The sequence below is a fragment of the Sturnira hondurensis genome, unplaced genomic scaffold, assembly GCF_014824575.4.
Source record: "Sturnira hondurensis isolate 20B ecotype Veracruz unplaced genomic scaffold, ASM1482457v3 Scaffold0024805, whole genome shotgun sequence".
Taxonomy (NCBI): Eukaryota; Metazoa; Chordata; class Mammalia; order Chiroptera; family Phyllostomidae; genus Sturnira; species Sturnira hondurensis.
The window spans coordinates 1,930,810-1,949,347 of record NW_028097436.1 but is presented as its reverse complement, the minus strand read 5'-3'; the positions used below and the strand labels follow the sequence as shown (position 1 = coordinate 1,949,347).

The window sequence follows — 18,538 nt, the reverse complement described above, 5'->3', positions numbered from 1 at the left end:
CCCACTGAGCCATACCAGCCAGGGCTAGACTTAAGTGAGAGGGAAACACAATCTGCTAAACAGACTCAGCCTGGCTGTGTAGACACAATTATGATAGGCAAGAGAAGTATTTATATAGCTATGATTTATTTTAGTAGTTATGCTGTAACTATTTTTAGCAGTTGTACTTTAATGTTGTGAAATAAGTGTAAATATGTCCTAAAAGAGAGGGAGTTCTTTCTGCTGAAGAGAGGGGAACCCACTCATCCAGAGTAGAAAGAAGAAAGTTCCATCTACCACTAACCAAGGGACCGCATGTTCGTCTGTTGCTCTTTGTTATGTTAGTGTTATTTTTTTTCCATTTAGTGTCCTTTCCTGGTCGATGTTGGCCAAGGTGTAGCAGACAGACACTGGCCTAGGAATTTGGAGGCTTGGTTTTTTGTTCAGGCCCAGGTCTTGGGCAGGCCCCGAGGTCTTCAGGGGTCTGTTGGGATTTGCCCCTCTGTAAAGGTGACGTCAGACCTACTCTGTTTACTCTGTAGACTTCAAGGGTATGAAAAGAGATGGTGGCTGAGAAGTCACTGTGTGGACAGATCAAGGACTCCGCAAATGTGAGCACGTGACCTTGGTGCTCTCTTAGCTGGGCACCCTCCCTCGGGCAGCCTTGGAGACTCTAAAGCTCCCTGTGTGCGCCTCCCCTTATCCAAGGTCACTTCCTTTCCCTGTGTCACTGTCTTTGGCAGAGTGACCTTGAGAACTCAGTAACCATAGATAGATAGCGGTCCTCCTTAGTTTAGGTTGAAGTCCCAGAGGCATGGACCATTCCAGAAAGGAATGTGGGGTGCAAGTTCACAACAGTTTCTGGTGAGTCTGCCTGCACTGCTCACCCTCAGTTGGAGCCTGTTAACTGTGTGTGCTTTGGGCACTTGATGAGGAAAGGAGGAAATAATGTGAATGAGGAGGCGGCCGCCCACCTGGTGGAATGGCCACCCTGGACATTGGGGTCAGACAGGGGGCCAGTTCTCAATTCTGGCTTGCTCCCTTGCTTGGCGTGTGCTGTTAATATTCACAGAAAGGAACAAACCCAGTAGCAGTGACTGCAAACAAACAAAGCACACAGAAAGAACGCAGATTCTGCAGGCAGGGGCTTGCGTTCAGGGTTTGCCCCTGGATGATTCCACAGCCTGAGAGAGCCCTTTGACCTCCTTAGTTAATTGCCTCATTTCAAGTGATAATTACATATTATACATGTCTTACAGATTTGCTGTAAGAACTCAACAGGATAGTTTGTGTAAAGCTCCTGGGACAGTGGCTGGCACACTGCCTTTTGGACGGGACAGCCTCTGGTTACCCCCTTACAGCACCGCCTCACGGGAGCTGATGAATGATAACCAGTGTTGGCAGAATTTCATGGCACTATGGAATTTTGCCCTGAAGTGGGTTACAGGTGGGCCCTCCAGCTTGGGGCTGGGGAGGTAGGCTCCCTTCTGGCCCTGTAGGGACTTAATGCTCTGGGTAGATGGTTGTAGGTATGCAGTCCATTTTTCTCCGCTGCCTTTTGGGATTTTTAGCTCTTCTCAGCCTTGGAAAGTAGATCCAATCAGCTGAACTTGACTTCTTTTCTTTCTCACAGCACATCTTGCTTTCTGTGAATTCCCCCAGCTAGAAGGGCAGATTTCTTTCTTTTTTTTAAAGATTTTATTTATTTATCTTTAGAGGGGAAGGGAAGGAGAGAGGGAGAAAAATATCAATATATATATATATATATCAATATATATCTATGTATATACATCAATATATATATATCAAATATCAATATCAATGGTTGCCTCTTGTGTGTCTCCTGCTGGGAACTGGCCTGCAGTTCAGGCATGTGCCCTGACTGGGAATGGAACCACAGTTGTTTGGTTTGTAGGCCCACGCTCGATCCACTGAGCCACACCAGCCAGGGCAGAAGGGCAGATTTCTGTGCATTGATGTTGGCACAGCTGGACTGATGTAATAGTACCTAAGTTTACCTTTTTGATAACAACCTGATTATACCTTCTGAATGTGCACAAATCTGCATCCCACCTGTTAACATCACATTTTCTCAGCTAAAAAGTCAGTCTTGAAAACTGACAAGATAGAGTTTATTTGGCGGGGACAAGAACTTTTGAAAGAGGGACTGTCCTGGAAATGAGACCTTCTGCATGTCAGAAACACTCTACAAAGCCGCATGCTGTGACTCAGCCCAGTGCTGGTCCCTGTCCTTCAGCTGGAGACATGGTTTGGTGAGTTTGGGTCAGCCAGCCGTTTTGTCCCTGTCATAGTGGGAGACTGAATATAAACCTGGCTCCTTAAGGCAAAGAGATAGGACAAGAGCCCAGTGTGTTAGGTGGCTAACACATACTATTGAATTAAGTGAATTTAATTGCCAAAATGGAGCTCATACACAGGACTGCTCTCCTTTCACTTAACATGTGCCAGCAGAGGACAGCCTTGTCAGTCTGTAGCTCTGCAAACATGTGGAGCAGCAGTGCCCGTAACCGAGGCGGGGCTGGGCCAGCTTGCCCACCGCGGTGAACTGCCCTTTCTTCTCATCATTGCATATCCAGAGGAGTAAAGCTCCGCCAGTCTCATCTGTCTGAACAGGTGGTTGCTGCTGGCCCCAGGGACGTAGGCTCTGAAGTATCATTAGGCTGGTTTCATGGCTTGAAACTAGCATCTGATCACTTATTACCAAGGACAGGACATTCCCATAGATGACTTGGTCCTGTGGTCCTGGCATTTTATCTGAGCGGCAAGCCCCGCCCGGCGTGGCTCTCAGAAGACTTAGGATGAGACGATGGGACTGGGACAGGGCAGGGATGGTGCTCTGGGTGCTTTTCTCCGACTTTGGTGCCTGGCTTTCAGGATTTCTAGTATTACTTCAGTGGCAAAAACTCTCCTTTACTGGAATCTTCTCTTTAAAAACCAAGCCTTTTCTAGTCAGGCAAAGCCTTCTGTTGTCAGAGAAAAGGCACTAGAATGGATAGCAAGAGCAGAAAGGGGCCGAGTGGGCTCCCTTCTTCCTGAGGACACAGAGGAACCAGAGCACCAGTCCAGACCCCAGGAGTTACAGGTCCTCAGAAAAGACATGAGGTTGATTGCACAGAGCTCTGTGTGGGTGAGTTGGATCGAGAGCCAACCGAGTATGCGAGGATACCAGCAGGAAGGTGGTCCAAGTCAGGTACAGTTAAGTGGGATGCGACTTGGAGGAGTAAATGCGTTTAAGGTCTCAATCTCAGGCTGGAAGATGCTTCTCTTTGGGGATGGATCTTAGTGCCAGCCCCTGTAGTTCACAGATGGGTGCCTCCCAGGAAGAATAATGTGCCCAAAGTCACTGGCAGTTAATGGCAGAATTAGAGGTAGAAATCAGGCCCCAACACATTCACTTCAGTACTTTTGCCTCTAAATCATAAAATCCGCAGGGAAGAGGACAGGTGGTGAGAGGAGGAAGTGCTGAGGCGGAGGAAGAGGTGCAGGAACCGAGGACAGCATTTTGACTGTGGTCTGCGTTGTGCGGGGAAGTGAAGAACTGAATCCAGGTTTCAGACACCCTGTGAGGGGTGCAGTTGTCTCAGGGACCCCCAGGATCTCTAAGATACTTAACAAACGGCTTCTGTACTCCTGCCATCATTGAAGGCAAAGCTGTTTTTTCTTGTGACTTTATTTTATCACTATAAATTCCCTTTTTATATTCTTTTTTTGTCAAATATTCTATTTATTTTTAGAGAAAGGGGAAGGGAGGAAGAAAGAGAGGGAGAAAAACATTGATGTGCTGGAGAAACATCGATCAGTTGCCTCTCATGCATCCCCTCCTGGGGACCTGGCTTGCAACCTGGCGTGTTCCCTGAATCTTACCCACAACCTTTTGGTTCTCAGACCAGTGTTCAATTCACTGAGCCACACCAGCCGAGGATATAAATTCTTTTTTAAAAAATCGAGATGGGTAGACATCCAGAACTAAAACGCAAAAGTAAGACCTTGGAGATCTTACTTTTCCAGGTGGAAAAGAGGGTGAAACTCAAAACAAATGCAGGAATACCTTACTGTCCAGTAGAAAAATATATAGAGCCATATCTCTGTTCGGTAGAGGTGACCCTCAGACTGAAACTGGAGCAGGATTTTATGTCTGAGCTGTCCAAGCTTGTTTCGAGTCCCTCCTATGTCCCAGGATCATGCTGACTTTTGCAGAGGATCAAAGAAGTTATTCAATAAATGCCTTACCCCCCCTAATTTTGTGACAGTGGCTGCTAGTGCTGAAAAGGCAGAGACGAGCCAGGGCTAGGGGTACCAGCGAAGGCGCTCTGTATCACAGCTTGCGCTGGGTGGGGATTAGGAAAGGGGGCGGGAGGGAGGTGAGACTCTGGTCTGGCTCTGGGTCTCTGGGCATTGGGGCGTGGCCTCTGAGTTCCTCCTCACCTGTCCTCCTGTGCTGCCCCAGCAATCCGTAGCGTCATGGAACAGCTGTGGCTGGAAACAGCCTACTTAGAACCATCTTAGGAATGTGGCAACAAAAATCTATTTCCTTGAGATAAATGGGGAAATGGCTTCCCTTGGTGTGTTCCAGCTTGTCTGTTCAGAATTAACTTGGCAGAGGGAATCAGAGAAGAATGGCTGTCTTCATCCTTGTTTGGGGGAAGAACTGGGCAGACAAGGCTGGTATGGACAGGCGATAATTAAGTTGCCTTGGATAGTGTCTAACATAATTGAGGCCAAGAACTTGGGGGCATGTGTGGCCAAGAGCTGTCTCTCACACAGCCTCCTGGGCCTTTGAGCCCCTTCTTGACCCTATTATGAGACCTAATAGCTCAATTAAAATGAGAAAACATTTTTTTAAAATCTCACTAGGAATAGACAGATTGCAGAAAAAAGAAAAAGATCCCCTTTCTGCCCAGCAGCTTTGGAAAGCAAATTTTATGGGCTTCATTTTTCCCTTGTTTTCCAGTTCGAAAGACAGTGAGATGGAAACATTTTCTATAGACTTAAATGAAAAAAGCAAGGTTTTTTTTTACCTTTGCTTATTAAAAATGGATTTTAAAAATCTCATTTTTATGCTTTTTGAAAGACTACCTGATGAAAAGGAGACCATTCAGAAAACACCGAAGGCCTAAAATGCAGGGAGTTTCAAAATGTGAAGCCGACACGGTGGTCCGTGTTTCTCAGATTGGTGGGGTTACGAGGGCGGAGTGCAGCCACCGATACAGGTTCTCGTCTCTTTCCCCAGTGTTCTCGCGGAATCCGAGCTTCTTTTCGGGCCTTGATCACACGGCTGCACTCGCTGCTGCCTCCCCCTGCCCTGCTTCTAGGCTGAGGCCTCCTCCCTCAGCAGTTACTCCTGGTTCAGGAGGATCTTGGCTGTTCTCAGCCCTGATTCTGGGTGACGCCTTGCACAGCAATCGGCCCCTGGGCTTGTGGTGGAAGAACATTACTACAGAACATGCTGTACAGCCACCAACAATGTGTGTGTGTGTGTGTGTGTGTGTGTGTGTTTACAGAAGGTAATATTATACAAATATATCATGACTTTTCACCTATAAATTGAAAAGAAGTGGTCTTACAGTAGACGTGGGTATATGGAATTGTACAGGTTTTCACTTTGAAAACATATTTCAAAAGTGATCCACAAAACAGTCTCTCCTAACGCTCTGTCTAAAGTGTCCTTTCCCCCCCGTATGCATGCTACTTATAGCTGTACTTATTTATTTTCCTCCTCACACCTTTTCAAATTTAGTTTATCGGGGTGACAGTGGTTAATCACATTAGGTACGTTTCAGGTGTACGATTCAGTAACACACCAGCTGTGTATTGCATTGTGTGTTTGTTCCCCAAGTCTGGTCTCCTTTCATCACTGTGTATTTGACCCCCTTCCCCTCCGGTCCACTTCCTCTCTGGTAAACGCCAGACTCTGTCTGCGTCTGTGTGCTGCTGTTGTTTGTTTCGTTTGTTTACTTGTTGCTTCCTGTTTCATACCCTCCATATGAGTGAAATCTTCATGTCCTTTTTCTGTCTGACTTATGTCCCTTAGGATGCTTCTTGCACTTTTCAGAGCCTGAAATTATCTTGTACGTGTATATGTGTATATGTAAATATTATATATATTATGTATGTAAACATTACATATAAAATATATAGTTTACTTACTTATTGCTGCCTTTCTCCCTCTCGAATGGGGCAGGAACTTTATTGCAGCATCTAGTAGATGCTCCTGACTTTGTTCTAAGGCGATGAGTCCGTCGCTTAAGTAGAGCCAAGGGCATAATGGCTCGGACACCGAGTGTTCAACTCCTCAGGTGACTGACGCCCAAACAATTGGTTGTCAGCTAATTTAGTTTGGTTACAGGAAGTTCTTACTGAAGCTCAGGATAATGGTTTAATTATTGTAGAACTAACAATTTTCTGGACAGCCCACAGTTTTATGGGGAGTCTGCACTTTACATTTTATTTCCCATTATCACGGGTCTTTGAAGTTACAGTTCTTTCTCCATCCGTAATCGGCTCCCAGGGATGGCAGTGTGAGCAAGCCCCTGCACAATGGGGATTTACCGTTCAAACGGAGGGCAAGACCCCCCCGCCACGGCCAAGGCTCCTGTGCTGCGACAGGAGTTGATTCCAGGTGCTGGGGGCAGGACAGTGAAGCTGGAGTTAGGTTTCAGGTAGAGACTTCCAACTAGGATGTGGTAGGAGAGTGGGGGTGAGCGTGAGATTCAGTTCAAGGAGAGAGGAGAAAAGTGGGTCCAAGGAGAGGAAGCAACGTGTTAAAGGGTCTGCAGTGCTCGGGGGAGCTGGACATGGCTTTGCATGGGAGGAGCGTAGGCGTTTGAGGTGGGGACTGGTGTAAAATGCAGCTGGAAGCGGGGCAGGAGCCAGGATAGAAAGGGGTGTACCACGTGATCCACTGTGGCTCCCAGACAGTGGACATCCCTGGAGGGGTTCAGACAGGAGTGGCATGTTCGGTACCTTAGGGGGCATGGCTGATTTGTTATACTTATGGTTTAGGACCAACCATTGATCCCACCATTGCTTACCTGTTTCGAACGTTGTAATAGGGGAGGGAGGAGGAATGGCTCAGGGCAAAGCCATCCTCTCAAAGTGCACAACTTACTCTGTGGCACAATTAGTTGGGTAGATAACATCAAATAAAGAATCAAGTCAAAAGGTCAAAAGGCATTCTCATCCTCCATCACACTTTTTTTGGTCCCTTTCTCCACCTCATTTCCCCATCCCAGCACAACAAGGTCACACTCTTCCGCCGGCTGCAGCAGATGACGTACAGCCTGATCGAGTGGCGGTCCCAAATCCTGTCTGGAACACTCCCCAAGGACGAACTAGCCGAGCTCAAGAAGAAGGTCACAGCCAAAATCGATCATGGGAACAGGTAAACCAGGGATGACTTTTCACTCAGAACTTGGAAACAGATGGGCACACGCATTCTAAGGACCCAGCTCAGCCTGAGCTTTTGACCTTGGAGTTGCCAAAGAGTACTGCTTACTGCTGTCTGTTTGCCTCGAAAAACATCTCATTTTGTTGACAAAGAAATTGGCAGTGCTCTTCCTGGGCCTGCCCCTGTCGTGGGTCTCTAATCTAAAGAAGGTGAGGGAGGAGCAGGGACCACGGGGCTTGGAGCTAAGTAGCTCCTCTACTGAACACACTGAACAGATGGGGCAGACGCTTTCAGGAACTGAGACGGGCTGTGTGTCTATTTGAACTAGGGGTTTTAAGTCAGTATCAGACTCAGTCTCTCTCTTTCGCTCTTCCCCTAACTGGAAGATACAGCATATAAAAACCAGATTTGCCAGAGCAATAAAGCATGTTTTTAGCCTGCTGATTGTGTCTGCAAAGTTAATCACTTCATCAGTTGTCTGATTAGCTCAGGCAGGTGTATAGGTTCTAGAATTCACTGCGTTTCAGAAAATGGGAAATTTGGTCAGTCCATCAATATTCGTGGTGACCCAGGACTTGCCCCTCCTAACTGACTCTTTTAAAACACCAGTTTGGTCCCTCATGTTGCTTTTGTTGATGATTGATGTGATACTTAGTTTCACGTTCTCAATTCCTATCGCTTCTGCACACGTGACTTTTCCTCCCCTTTGCCCTACTTCTCCAACCTCACGGCTCTTGGAAACGCTGCAGAGACTCAGGAACACAGAGTCATCGTCCCCCCGCCCCCCATGTAGGCATCATAGACTGACAGTTGGATTCAGAAATTGCTAGGTAAACCCAGCACACGAGATTGGCATTCAGCCATTATTTATGAACTCTGTCCTGTGTACCCTTCACGTAGATTACCTAAGTGTGGCCGGAAGAGGTAGCTGCTATTCCCATTTATGGTAAAGAAACAGACCAAGCGAGTGTAAGTGATTTGCTTCCAAGTCACAAAGATAATAGGAAGAAAATTCACATCTTAGGTTGGAGAATTAACAGCGCCCTCCCCATCCCATGTCCACTCACAGGGCTGTGAGCACAGGGTTTGCACTACCAGTGGAGTTGTGCTGGGGCTCTTCCAAACCAGCAGCGGTGGGAGAAGGCAGCTGCCCCTTCCACGTATGCTGCCTCTCCCCTTTTGGGCGTTGGCCTGGGGCCCCTGATCTCCAGCACAGGTTGTGCACGTCCCACAAGCAGCAGAGCACTCCTGCCTTCCCACGGCAGCCCTGGGAAGCAGCTCAAGAAGCTAAGCCACTCCAGCAACGCACCACTGATAGGTCTCCGAGCAGCCACCAGGGCCCCTTGCTTCTGAGTCTGGGTGGCCTGTGGGTCTGGCTACCATGGAGAAGAGGTTGCCAGATTAGGTCAGTTGATGGCAATGCTCTAAAACATGGAGGAGGAAAACTAGGCATTTTTGCTTTCTTCCCAGAGACTTGGCACCTTGCACTGTTACCCCCGAGCTTGCTAGCTGTTTGGACACTCCTGTTCCCGAGCAGCCAGTGCGTGGAATGTGTGTTGGGCATTCAGATAGCAGTATCCTGTTTCCACCACAGCCTCCATTTCTTGGAACTAAGTAACATTTCTTCTACTTCTGCGTGCACAGTGGGCATGAAGCCTTCCTGGGGATCCTGTCACGCCTAAGCCATGTGGCCCCAACTTCTCCTGTGCATTACTCAGAATTCCATCTTAACACAGGTGTTTTCTTGTGCCAGTTGCTGCAATAAAAGCTCAAATTTATTGAGTGCATGCTGTATGCTAGACACTGTGTTTCATGCTTTACGTGCATTACCACATTAAATTCTCCCAAGAACCCCGAAGGGTTGGGAATAGCTACATATGAGGAAATCGGGGCTTTGCAAAATCAGCTAAGAGTCACCCAGAGTCACCTTGTTCGCAAAGTGTGAAAGCTAAGATTTAGTTTCTGGTCTGGCTGACACCAGAGCCCATGCTCTGAAATTGGTTAGGTTGGTCTTTCAGAAATCCTGTCTGAACAACAGAAGACTCGGGGAAAGCTGCATCGGTCAGAGTCAGTGCTGACTTTGCCTGTCCTGGTGAGGTTCTGAGGACCCCATCACTTTGCATATCATTACATGAGCTTGGTCATTATGACCCTGCGTGCTCTCACATCACTGTGGTGTGGAAAGGAGACAGGGATTGGAAGGAGAAAAGCTAGTGGGCGGTTCTCAACTCATGCAGCACCTGCGCTCCCTCCCTCTGGATCCTCTGGGTCCTCCAGTGAAGAGCTTGCTTCTTTGAGGACCAGCTGACCACTCCTTTCTCTCTAGAATGCTTGGCTTGGACCTGGTCGTGCGAGATGACAACGGCAACATCTTGGACCCAGATGAAACCAGCACAGTAGCCCTCTTCAAGGCCCATGAAGTGGCCTCGAAAAGGATTGAGGAAAGGATTCAAGAAGAAAAGGTACCCTTCCTCAGATACGGAGACTTTGGTCCCTGAGGTTCCATCATCGAGTTCGTTTTTAATGAGAGAAAGGAAATCTATGACCGCAGAGGTAGACATGTTGTTTAGAAAGTCAAAACATAACATGTTTTGCTGTTAAAAGCAAAACATAAAAAGAATGAGGCAGCTGTATGTTATGTTGTGATATAGAAAGACACAAAGATAAATATTAAGTAAAGGAGCAATATGCAAAGCTGTGTATAAAATAATATTATTTATGTTTCAAAAAAGAACATACATACATCTGCGCTTGCTCATGTGTTGGCCAGCTCTGGAGAGATGGACAGTGAGTCGATCATTATTGGCATCCCGCGAGGAAAGCTGGTGGCGGGGAGCTTTTTTCCACCTCCCGTGTTTACTGCATGTATTGGGGTTTCCAAAGTAAATAACAAGAAGCATTTGAAAGATTTTGAAAGTAGGAACGGGACATTAAATCAAATTTAAAAGGTTCAGAAGAAGAGGAAAAATTCATCTGTGTTGTGACTGCCTAACAACATCTTGGTATTTTGGTATTTGGTCTTCAGTCTTTCTGTTCTAATGGCGCAAAGTTTCTGCTTGTTTGTTTTCTTGTTTCCTAGCTCATGGGTTTTACTTCTTTAGCACAGATGTGATACTACGTAATTGGGTTTCTGGCTTCAACAGCTAGCGTGCCTGAGGGTGAAGCCTTTCCACTGGGATCTGCTGTTTGCTTTGAGGGTTATTCCCCAAAAGGAGGATAACAAATCGTGGTTTTTATGCTTTCGAGGTTCATCCAGAAGCAATTGTGAGATGAAGACTTCTTAAAGCTACTAAAATCAGGGATTATCCCCTTTTGACAGCTATTGAATTACTTGGGTTTGGGGCCCTGAACAGGGCAGTCTGATTATGTGTGTAAATAATGATTATGTTACATTTGGGTCACTTGATGATTTGTCCACGATGTGTACTTTCTTCTGAGTGTGCCTCCTCTTGGTCAGTAGTTCTGTTTGTCCCCCACTTGCCATGTTTCCCGTTTGCTGAAACCAGGATGCCTTTCTCTCCCGTCCTCTGTGTTCAGTCAGTCCTGCAGAACCTGGACTTGCGGGGACAGTCCATCTTCAGTGCCAACCATACCTATGGCCTCTATGTCAACTTCAAGAACTTTGTCTGCAACATCGGGGAAGACGCAGAGTTGTTCATGGCCCTCTATGACCCAGACCGGTCCAGTTTCATCAGGTAGTGGACACCCAGTCACCTGCCATCGACCCCGGAAAAATACCTGGCCTCCACCTACCCCCTGCCTGAGTTCTTGGCTCAGTTTGAGAGGGGAGGACAGAGGAGAGGAGGAGGATTTCTAGGAGAAGATAAAACCCTTTGGGCTGCTAAGCCTTTTGTCTAGCTGCTGAAATAGTGCAGTAACAGTTTGTGGACCCCACGGGTCTTAGAAGTCACCTAGGACTCATCAGAACACAGACAAGAGCAGAGTGTTCGAAAGATAATCGGGGAAGGGTCGGGGGGTTCATCTGCAGAGCACAGAGGATTTAGGGTGCTGACGCTAATCTGTGTGATACTCTATGGTGGATGCACGTCAGCATACGTTAGTCCAAGCCCATGGAGTAACACCACCCAGAGTGAACCCCAAAGTAAACTGTGAACCTTGGGTGGTAGTGATGAGTCAGTGTGAGTTCATTGATTGTATTAACAAATGTACCACTCTGGTGGGGGTGTTGTTAATGGCAGAGCCTGTGTGTTGTGTTTGCGGGGGGGGGGGCATACGGGAATTCTCTGTACTTTCCACTCAGCTTTGCTCTGGGCCTAAAACGGCTGTAAAATACGAAGTCTATAAAAAATTGTAATGACTGCAGGGAACACTGATTGGCTCTGTTCAGCCCCGCAGTGGCATCCTTGCTGAGGAGCTAAGGAAGCAGATGTGTTTAGGAGACGATGGTTCAAAGCGACCACTGACAGATTGTTTATTTCTAAAATAGAGATTGTGTTTGAGCATGATGATGTAGATTCCCGGGGACGGATTTAGAATGATTACCATGAAATTGTATTCTTGATTCGGCAAAGCTGAAACTTTTTGACAGGAATTGGAGATGAAGAAAGCCCCAGATGGAATCTGGTGGCATCTGCCGTGTCTCTGCCATCGTGAGCAGTGTGTGTCGCGGGCCCACGCCAGGTGTGCCTTGCGAAGCAGGGCTAGAGCAGGCGCCCGTCTCCAGAACCGGGAGGCAGCGTGGTCACTGTGTGCGCCGTGCACAGCGGCCGGACGAATGTAACTGAGCTGTGCTGGGCTTTCCTCCAGTCTGCCCTGTGGGCAGCTCCATCCCCAGAGGACCCCTCAGTAAGAAGTGTTTTTCTCCTTTTGCAGTGAGAACTACCTAATTCGTTGGGGTAGCAATGGGATGCCCAAGGAAATTGAGAAGCTTAACAACCTTCAGGCGGTCTTCACTGTAAGTCCCCCCTTCGGTTCAGTCATTTTCTGTGTCTAGGATATTAGCAGATGCATATGATAAGTATGTGAAAAGCATAAAAAATGAAATGATGAATATACAAGTCATCCAGGGAAAGTCGTCATAATCCTCATTCTTAAAGGAATAAGCCACTCATTTATCCACAAATATTTTTTGAGCACCTGTTAGATGCCAGGCACTGAGCCAGGCACTTGAGATGCATCAGAGAACACAGCAGAAAAATATCCATTTGCTCAAGATGCTTTTGTCCTGATGGGAAGGACAATTAATAAACAATAATCAAAATAAGTGAGTCATTGGTGTAGAATGTTAGAAATCGCAAGTGCTTTTGGGGGATTGGGTGTTTCTGGTCTGGGAGCGCGTTGCCATTTAAATAGGTGGGTCAAGGCAGAACTCAGGGATGGAGCCTTTGAGCAAGAACTTGAACTTGAGGGCATGAGCTATGCCAATTAAGGGGACCAGCATTTCAGAACGAGGTTATAGCTCAGGCAGTGGTGGGATCCAGACTGTTTTGTTTGCACATATGGCCTCTCCCTCCTCCTCCTCCTCCTCCTCTGGGAGTGGGAGACATGGTGCTGCACATGCTCAAGGGCGAGGACGTTTACTGGCTCCAGCCTGGGACATGGCGGCTCTCCCTCACTGGGCTGAGAACTTTCTGGGCTTCTCTCACTATTTATGGCGCCAGTGCTCGAAATGCCCTAGACCTGCTGCCACCTGCTCTGAGGAGCCTGAGAAGACAGGTCTCCCAGCTCCCGTGAGACCTGGAGGAGGTACTCCCTTCCTTCTCTCCCTTTGTTCCCTAAGCCGCACCCATACTTGACCTCCGTTCCCTCTCACCAGTCTTAAGGCAAGGTGAGCAGAGTGTCAGGTAGAGGCCAAATGAAGGGATAGGGAGGAACAGTGGTCCCAGTGTAGGCTTGTCCATCCACCCATCTGTCCGTCCACCAATACACCCACCCACCCACCCAGCCATCCACCCACCTACCCACTCGTTCACTCATTTTCCCTATTACCAGTCATCCCTTCTGTGAACATCCCTCTCAGGGACAGGCCTGGTTTGATGACTGTCCCTGCACTGACCCATCTATCGCTTCACCACCTGGTAAATGTAGACAAAAAGACACTTAGAAAAAATAAATAAATAAATAAGTAAAATAAAATAAAAAGACACTTAGAACTAACTCTCCCCGAGCTGCCCTGAACACAGAGAGTGTTTCCTCACTTCTGAGATGGGCGAGTTGTTCTCCCCTAAAATCAAAAGACATTCACCAGTCAGTGTGTCCGTTCAGAAGAAAACCCATGGAAAGAAGGCGTTACTGGATATTGGCTCCATCTTCTAATCGATGCTGTGGAGCTGCAGTTCACCCCTCCCACCAGTTAGGACCTTCTGGTACAGACCTTTCACGCCCAGCTTTTTCACTTAAATAAAATGTAGTGATCATTGCCTAGGCCATAAAACCCTTTTCAGAAACTTCATTTATCAATGAATGCAAATGAGCAAATAATAACAGTGTGCAGGAGTTTACCTAACTAGTCACCCGTAGCCTTTATCTCTCTCTTAACAGAAGCCTTACAAAACCTAGAGCAGAAATTGAGGGTTGATGTTATCATTAGTCTGTCATCCTGTTTTGGAGATTTACATGAAGTAAATTACAGAGGATGGATTTTGAGTGATTTTTTAAAAGGTAATTCTTGATTCAGTAAAGAGGTCTTGGACAGCTGTTTCACAAAAAGAATTTGAGATGCAATTAAGTTCTGTTTGATGTTAAAGTGAATGAGATCCATGAGCTCATTCATGGGGTTACTCACCCCTCTTTACGGATACAGGCAAATGTAGAACACGAGCCACAAAAACGAGATATTTCATCCACGCATCGCTTACTAATCAGCATGTACTCAAAGCTCCCAATGGATCCTTCTCCTAAAACACATGAATGATTACAGAAACCAGGGCATGTAAATTTCTCTGTTATAATTGCCTCACAGGATTGTTGGCAGATGAAATGAAACCAGCCTATGTGGATACCCAACAAATGTCAATAGCATACAAGTTTTAATTTTATTTGACACTGAAACGCATCCTGTGCCCACATGTGTCTTGGCAGTATATAAAGTAGCAACGGCGAGCGTCCTGATTTTTAAACACCCTGCTGGAGTGGATGAACTAAAGACTTTAGATTAAATATGGTCTGATTTATACATTTGAAGTAGGAGCTGGGGAAAAGAATTTTCTCCTGTTTTGAGTCCAGTCATTTTTCCCTGATGCCATGATCGTTCTTGGGTGCGTGGGGAGAAGAGAGGAGCCGTCTGGTCTTTCAGCATCAGGAAAACGGCAGAGGTGACTCCTGTGTGCGCTCTCTGCTCCTTTAGGACCTCAGCAGCACTGACCTCATCCGGCCCCGCATCAGCCTCGTGTGCCAGATTGTCCGGGTGGGCCACATGGAGCTGAAGGAGGGCAAAAAGCACACCTGTGGGCTCCGCAGACCCTTCGGAGTAGCAGGTATGGACAGGCCCAGAGACAAAGGTACAGTGTGCAGCCACTGTGACAAACAGGGTGGCAGGTTCTGAAAAACCTTACACTTAGAGCTATGACCCAGCAGTCCTGCTTGTGGTCGTGTGCCCCAAAGGATTAAAACCTGGGTCTTGAGGAAATAATTGCACATCCCATGTTCTTAGCAGCATTATTCACAATAGCCAAAAGGTAGAAGCAGCCCAGGTAGGAGTCCAGGATGGATCAGTGGGATGAACCAAGGCAGTCCGTCCATACAATGGCCTGTCACTCAGCCTTGAGCGGGAGGGAGTTCTGACACCTGCTACCACAGGGATGGTCCTTGAGGATGCTTTGTGAAGTAAGCCAGTCACAAAAGATAAATACTGTAGGATTCCACTTCCATGAGGTATGTATCAGACAGTTAGATTCATAGAAAGTAGATGGTGGTTCCCAGGGGCCGGGGGAGACAGGAAGGGGGAGTTAGAGTTTCAGTTTGGGAGGACGAAGACATGGTGGGGTGGACAGTGGAAATGGGCTGCACAACAGCGTGGACGTGCTTAATGCCACCGAGCTGCTCACTTAAAAAGTGGTTACAGTGCTAGGTTGATGTTATGTGTATCTTTATCACGGTAAAAATAATAATAAAAAATAGAGGAGATGAGGAGATGGGAGAGAGAGACAGAGCCAGAAACTGGGTGATGATTCAGCCACCGGTGTTGGTGTCAGACACCCAGTGTCCCCTGTCTGGGGCCACCAGGACCCCTCTGTGGGCTCTGTGTCCCCACTGGGACCCTCCTCATCAGTATCCCCCGTGGCAGTGCCTCAGGTGTAGCTTCTGGAATATCCCCCTGCCTGCGGCCACATGTTGATTGCTGATTATAGTCAACTAAAATTCTCCTTGGACAGTGGTTTCCCTGTCTAGGAAATTCACTCTTCAGAGCAACATTGTGTTTGTAACTGCTTTCAAAGAGGATCCTCAGCTTAAATCAAACCCTACAGCCTTCCAAGGCCCCCCCGCTTTTCCTGCGTAGTGTGTTAAATCGAGGAAATACATTTTCAGCCTTAGGTTGAAATTTTGGTCACTAAATAGTTTTGAAAACCATCAGTGAAATACCATAATTTTGCTCCTGGAACACAGGCACAGAAACCCCATGTGGTCACACAGATAGCGAGGCCACCTCTGTGTCCCGTGAGCATGGATGTCCTGCCTCCCATGAACAGTCCTGCCCCCATCTGCTTCACAGGGGTGACAGCCCGTGGCCTGCAGGCTCGGCATCCCTTCTGATGCAGAATTTAAGTGAACTCTCAGAAGAGGCCAGAGCCCTGACCCAGGACTGCTCAGCCGCCTGCAGGACAGTCTGTTGAACTAAGGAGTTAAAGTGTGTTAGAGGCCATTGTCATTCAGAATGAGCATCACAAACTGGAAGAACATCAAGCTGGAACTTTGCTTGCTTTCCTCAGGGGCGGGGGGAGGGCAGGGTGTGTGTGTGTTTGTGTTCAGGGCAGTGAGTACGATGAGAACAGAGAGGACACTTCTGTCCTCAGACCCTGGAGGCCGAGCACCAGCAGAGCTCAGGAGTATCGAGCTGTGGCGATGGCAAATGAACTGCCTATTGTTTTTCTTTTTTTAAGATTTCATTTACTTATTTTCAGAGGGAGGAGAAGGGAGGGAGAGAGAAACATCAATCAGTGGCCTCCCCGCTCGCCCCCTGCTGGGGACCTGGCCCACAACCCAGGCCTGTGCTCTGAGCAGGAATCAAATCTTTGGGTTTGCAGGCTGGCAGAAACCCCATGTGCCAGGGTCACACAGATATCGAGGCCATCTGCGATAGCGCTCAGTCCACTGAGCCACAGCAACCGGCGCTGCCTCTTTTTGCGGGGAGGGTTGTTAAATACAAGTTTTGTGGGTTTGTTTAGGGGTTCCTTTGTGCGAGTTTCGCAGGGTTCCCTGAAAGGCTGCCAGCCCATCCATGCCGTGCCTGGCTTTCCATGTCTCTTTCCACCAGCGTTGTTGTTTTCCAGGCTTGCCTCTGTGGTTCAGACTATTCTGAGAAGCCATTTTCTTCCTTATCCTTAGTTTCTCATATGAGAATTGTCTCATATCCCAGCATTTCTTTTGGTCTCCAAACAGGTTACCTGAGGAGTGGGCCGTTGGGGAGTGTTTATAGCCACATTGTCATTAATTAACTAAGGAATTGCCTCTTGCCTGGGCCCTGCCTAATGTCAGCCACTTTCTACTTCTGTAGACAGCAGGAGAGAGTCAGGGTCAGCGCTTTGATCCTGTGGTCACGTTTAAGTTCATATCCTGGCTTCAACACTCAGGACTTGTGACCTGGGGCAAGTTCCTTACCTTTGCTGTTCTCAGTTTCCTCATCTCTTACAGTCGAGCTAATAATTTCTGTATAAATAAGATATATACATGCAACAGGACTTAATTAATTGCCCTCCCTGCTTGTGAGACAGCAGACCACTGCGGGGTCTTACTGTATGGGCAGCTGGTGCTCTGGCCTCCCTTTGTTTACTGGTAAATCAAGAGAAAATGTCAACTGGGAGAGAGAAGACCACTTCAATCCTGCGCTTCTCTCCCATGTCTTTATTCTGTTGACACTTAGACCAAAAATGTGTGTTCTCTGGGTCTTTGCATACAGACTCAGTGAAAAGTGGTCAGGGCATCAAATTTCTCAAGAATGTAGCAGCCCGGTCTTGTAGAACTTGGAAAAGGTAGCCACCTGCAGGGCTATCGCAGAGCATCTGAGCCCCGGCAGCAGGGAGACCTGGTGAGTTGCTCTGCACCTGGTGAGGTGCAGAGGAGTCCGCCGGGTCAGCAAGAGATGAAACGTCTCCTGCGTGGTATCTCCTTTTCCCGCTGTTCTGTGTTGCTGATACTCTTAATCTCCCGTAGTAACCCACTGAGGCCTGAAGTAATTAGTTTCTTTAATTAAGTTTATCTTCTTCCTAGTGATGGATATTACTGATATCGTACACGGGAAGGTGGATGATGAAGAAAAGCAGCATTTTATTCCCTTTCAGCAGTAAGTACTTTGGCATTTGTCCCAGGTGACTTGAGGCCTGGATTAGCACTTGGAATGGTGTGTTCATGCATAACTGGGTGTTGGAAGCATGTGCCTAGTTAGAGAAGGGCAGGCTGTCCAGCTGGAAGGTTGGTCAGAGAGGAACTGATGGAGGACTTTGTTCCAGGTCCTTTATGTTGGACTCCAATGGCATAGAGTAAATTGAACTTTTCTGAACCTATCAAAATGACAGAAGGAATACGGAGGGCAAATCTGTGCCAGTATTAGAAAGCTGAGATTGGTGCAGTGGAAGGGTCAGAAATGCCAGAGGATGCCTGTGCTTTGTCACCTAGAACAGGTGTCATGGAAGACAAGGACTTATGTAGGATAGCACAGGTTTCTGAAATGGGCACGTGAGGGCCGACCATCGGGGACCTTGTTGGAATGCAGACTGTGACCCAGTGCGTCTGGAGTGTCCATCACCGAGCTCCAGGGATGCTCATGCTGCTGGTCTGAGGACCACGCTTGGAGTGGCGACAGCTCGGGAGGTGTGAGGGTGAAGCGGACGGGTCCGTGGGTTCCTGCAGAGGGAGGGAGGGCCAGCCCAGGGAGGACATGCAGGGAGCCCCTGAATTGCTTTGCTAAAGGAGGCCTTGCCTCCGCGCTGAGCTGGGAGCTGCTGGGAGCTGCTGGGCAGCAAGTCGCCATCCCCG

General features: G+C 47.7%; 1 protein-coding gene across 5 annotated transcripts in view; it reads left to right on the top strand.

Annotated features, from left to right (window-relative positions):
- The window catches only part of DOCK5 (dedicator of cytokinesis 5), a 197,287-nt gene that overhangs the window by 84,128 nt on the left and 94,621 nt on the right, over positions 1-18,538 (top strand). For all 5 annotated transcript variants that reach the window (XM_037038679.1, XM_037038680.1, XM_037038678.1 and 2 more), the window contains 6 exons: positions 7,233-7,381; positions 9,714-9,849; positions 10,925-11,082; positions 12,221-12,302; positions 14,694-14,823; positions 17,774-17,846. In XM_037038679.1, the coding sequence (XP_036894574.1) occupies positions 7,233-7,381; positions 9,714-9,849; positions 10,925-11,082; positions 12,221-12,302; positions 14,694-14,823; positions 17,774-17,846 (728 nt within the window). The remainder of the gene's footprint in view (positions 1-7,232; positions 7,382-9,713; positions 9,850-10,924; positions 11,083-12,220; positions 12,303-14,693; positions 14,824-17,773; positions 17,847-18,538) is intronic.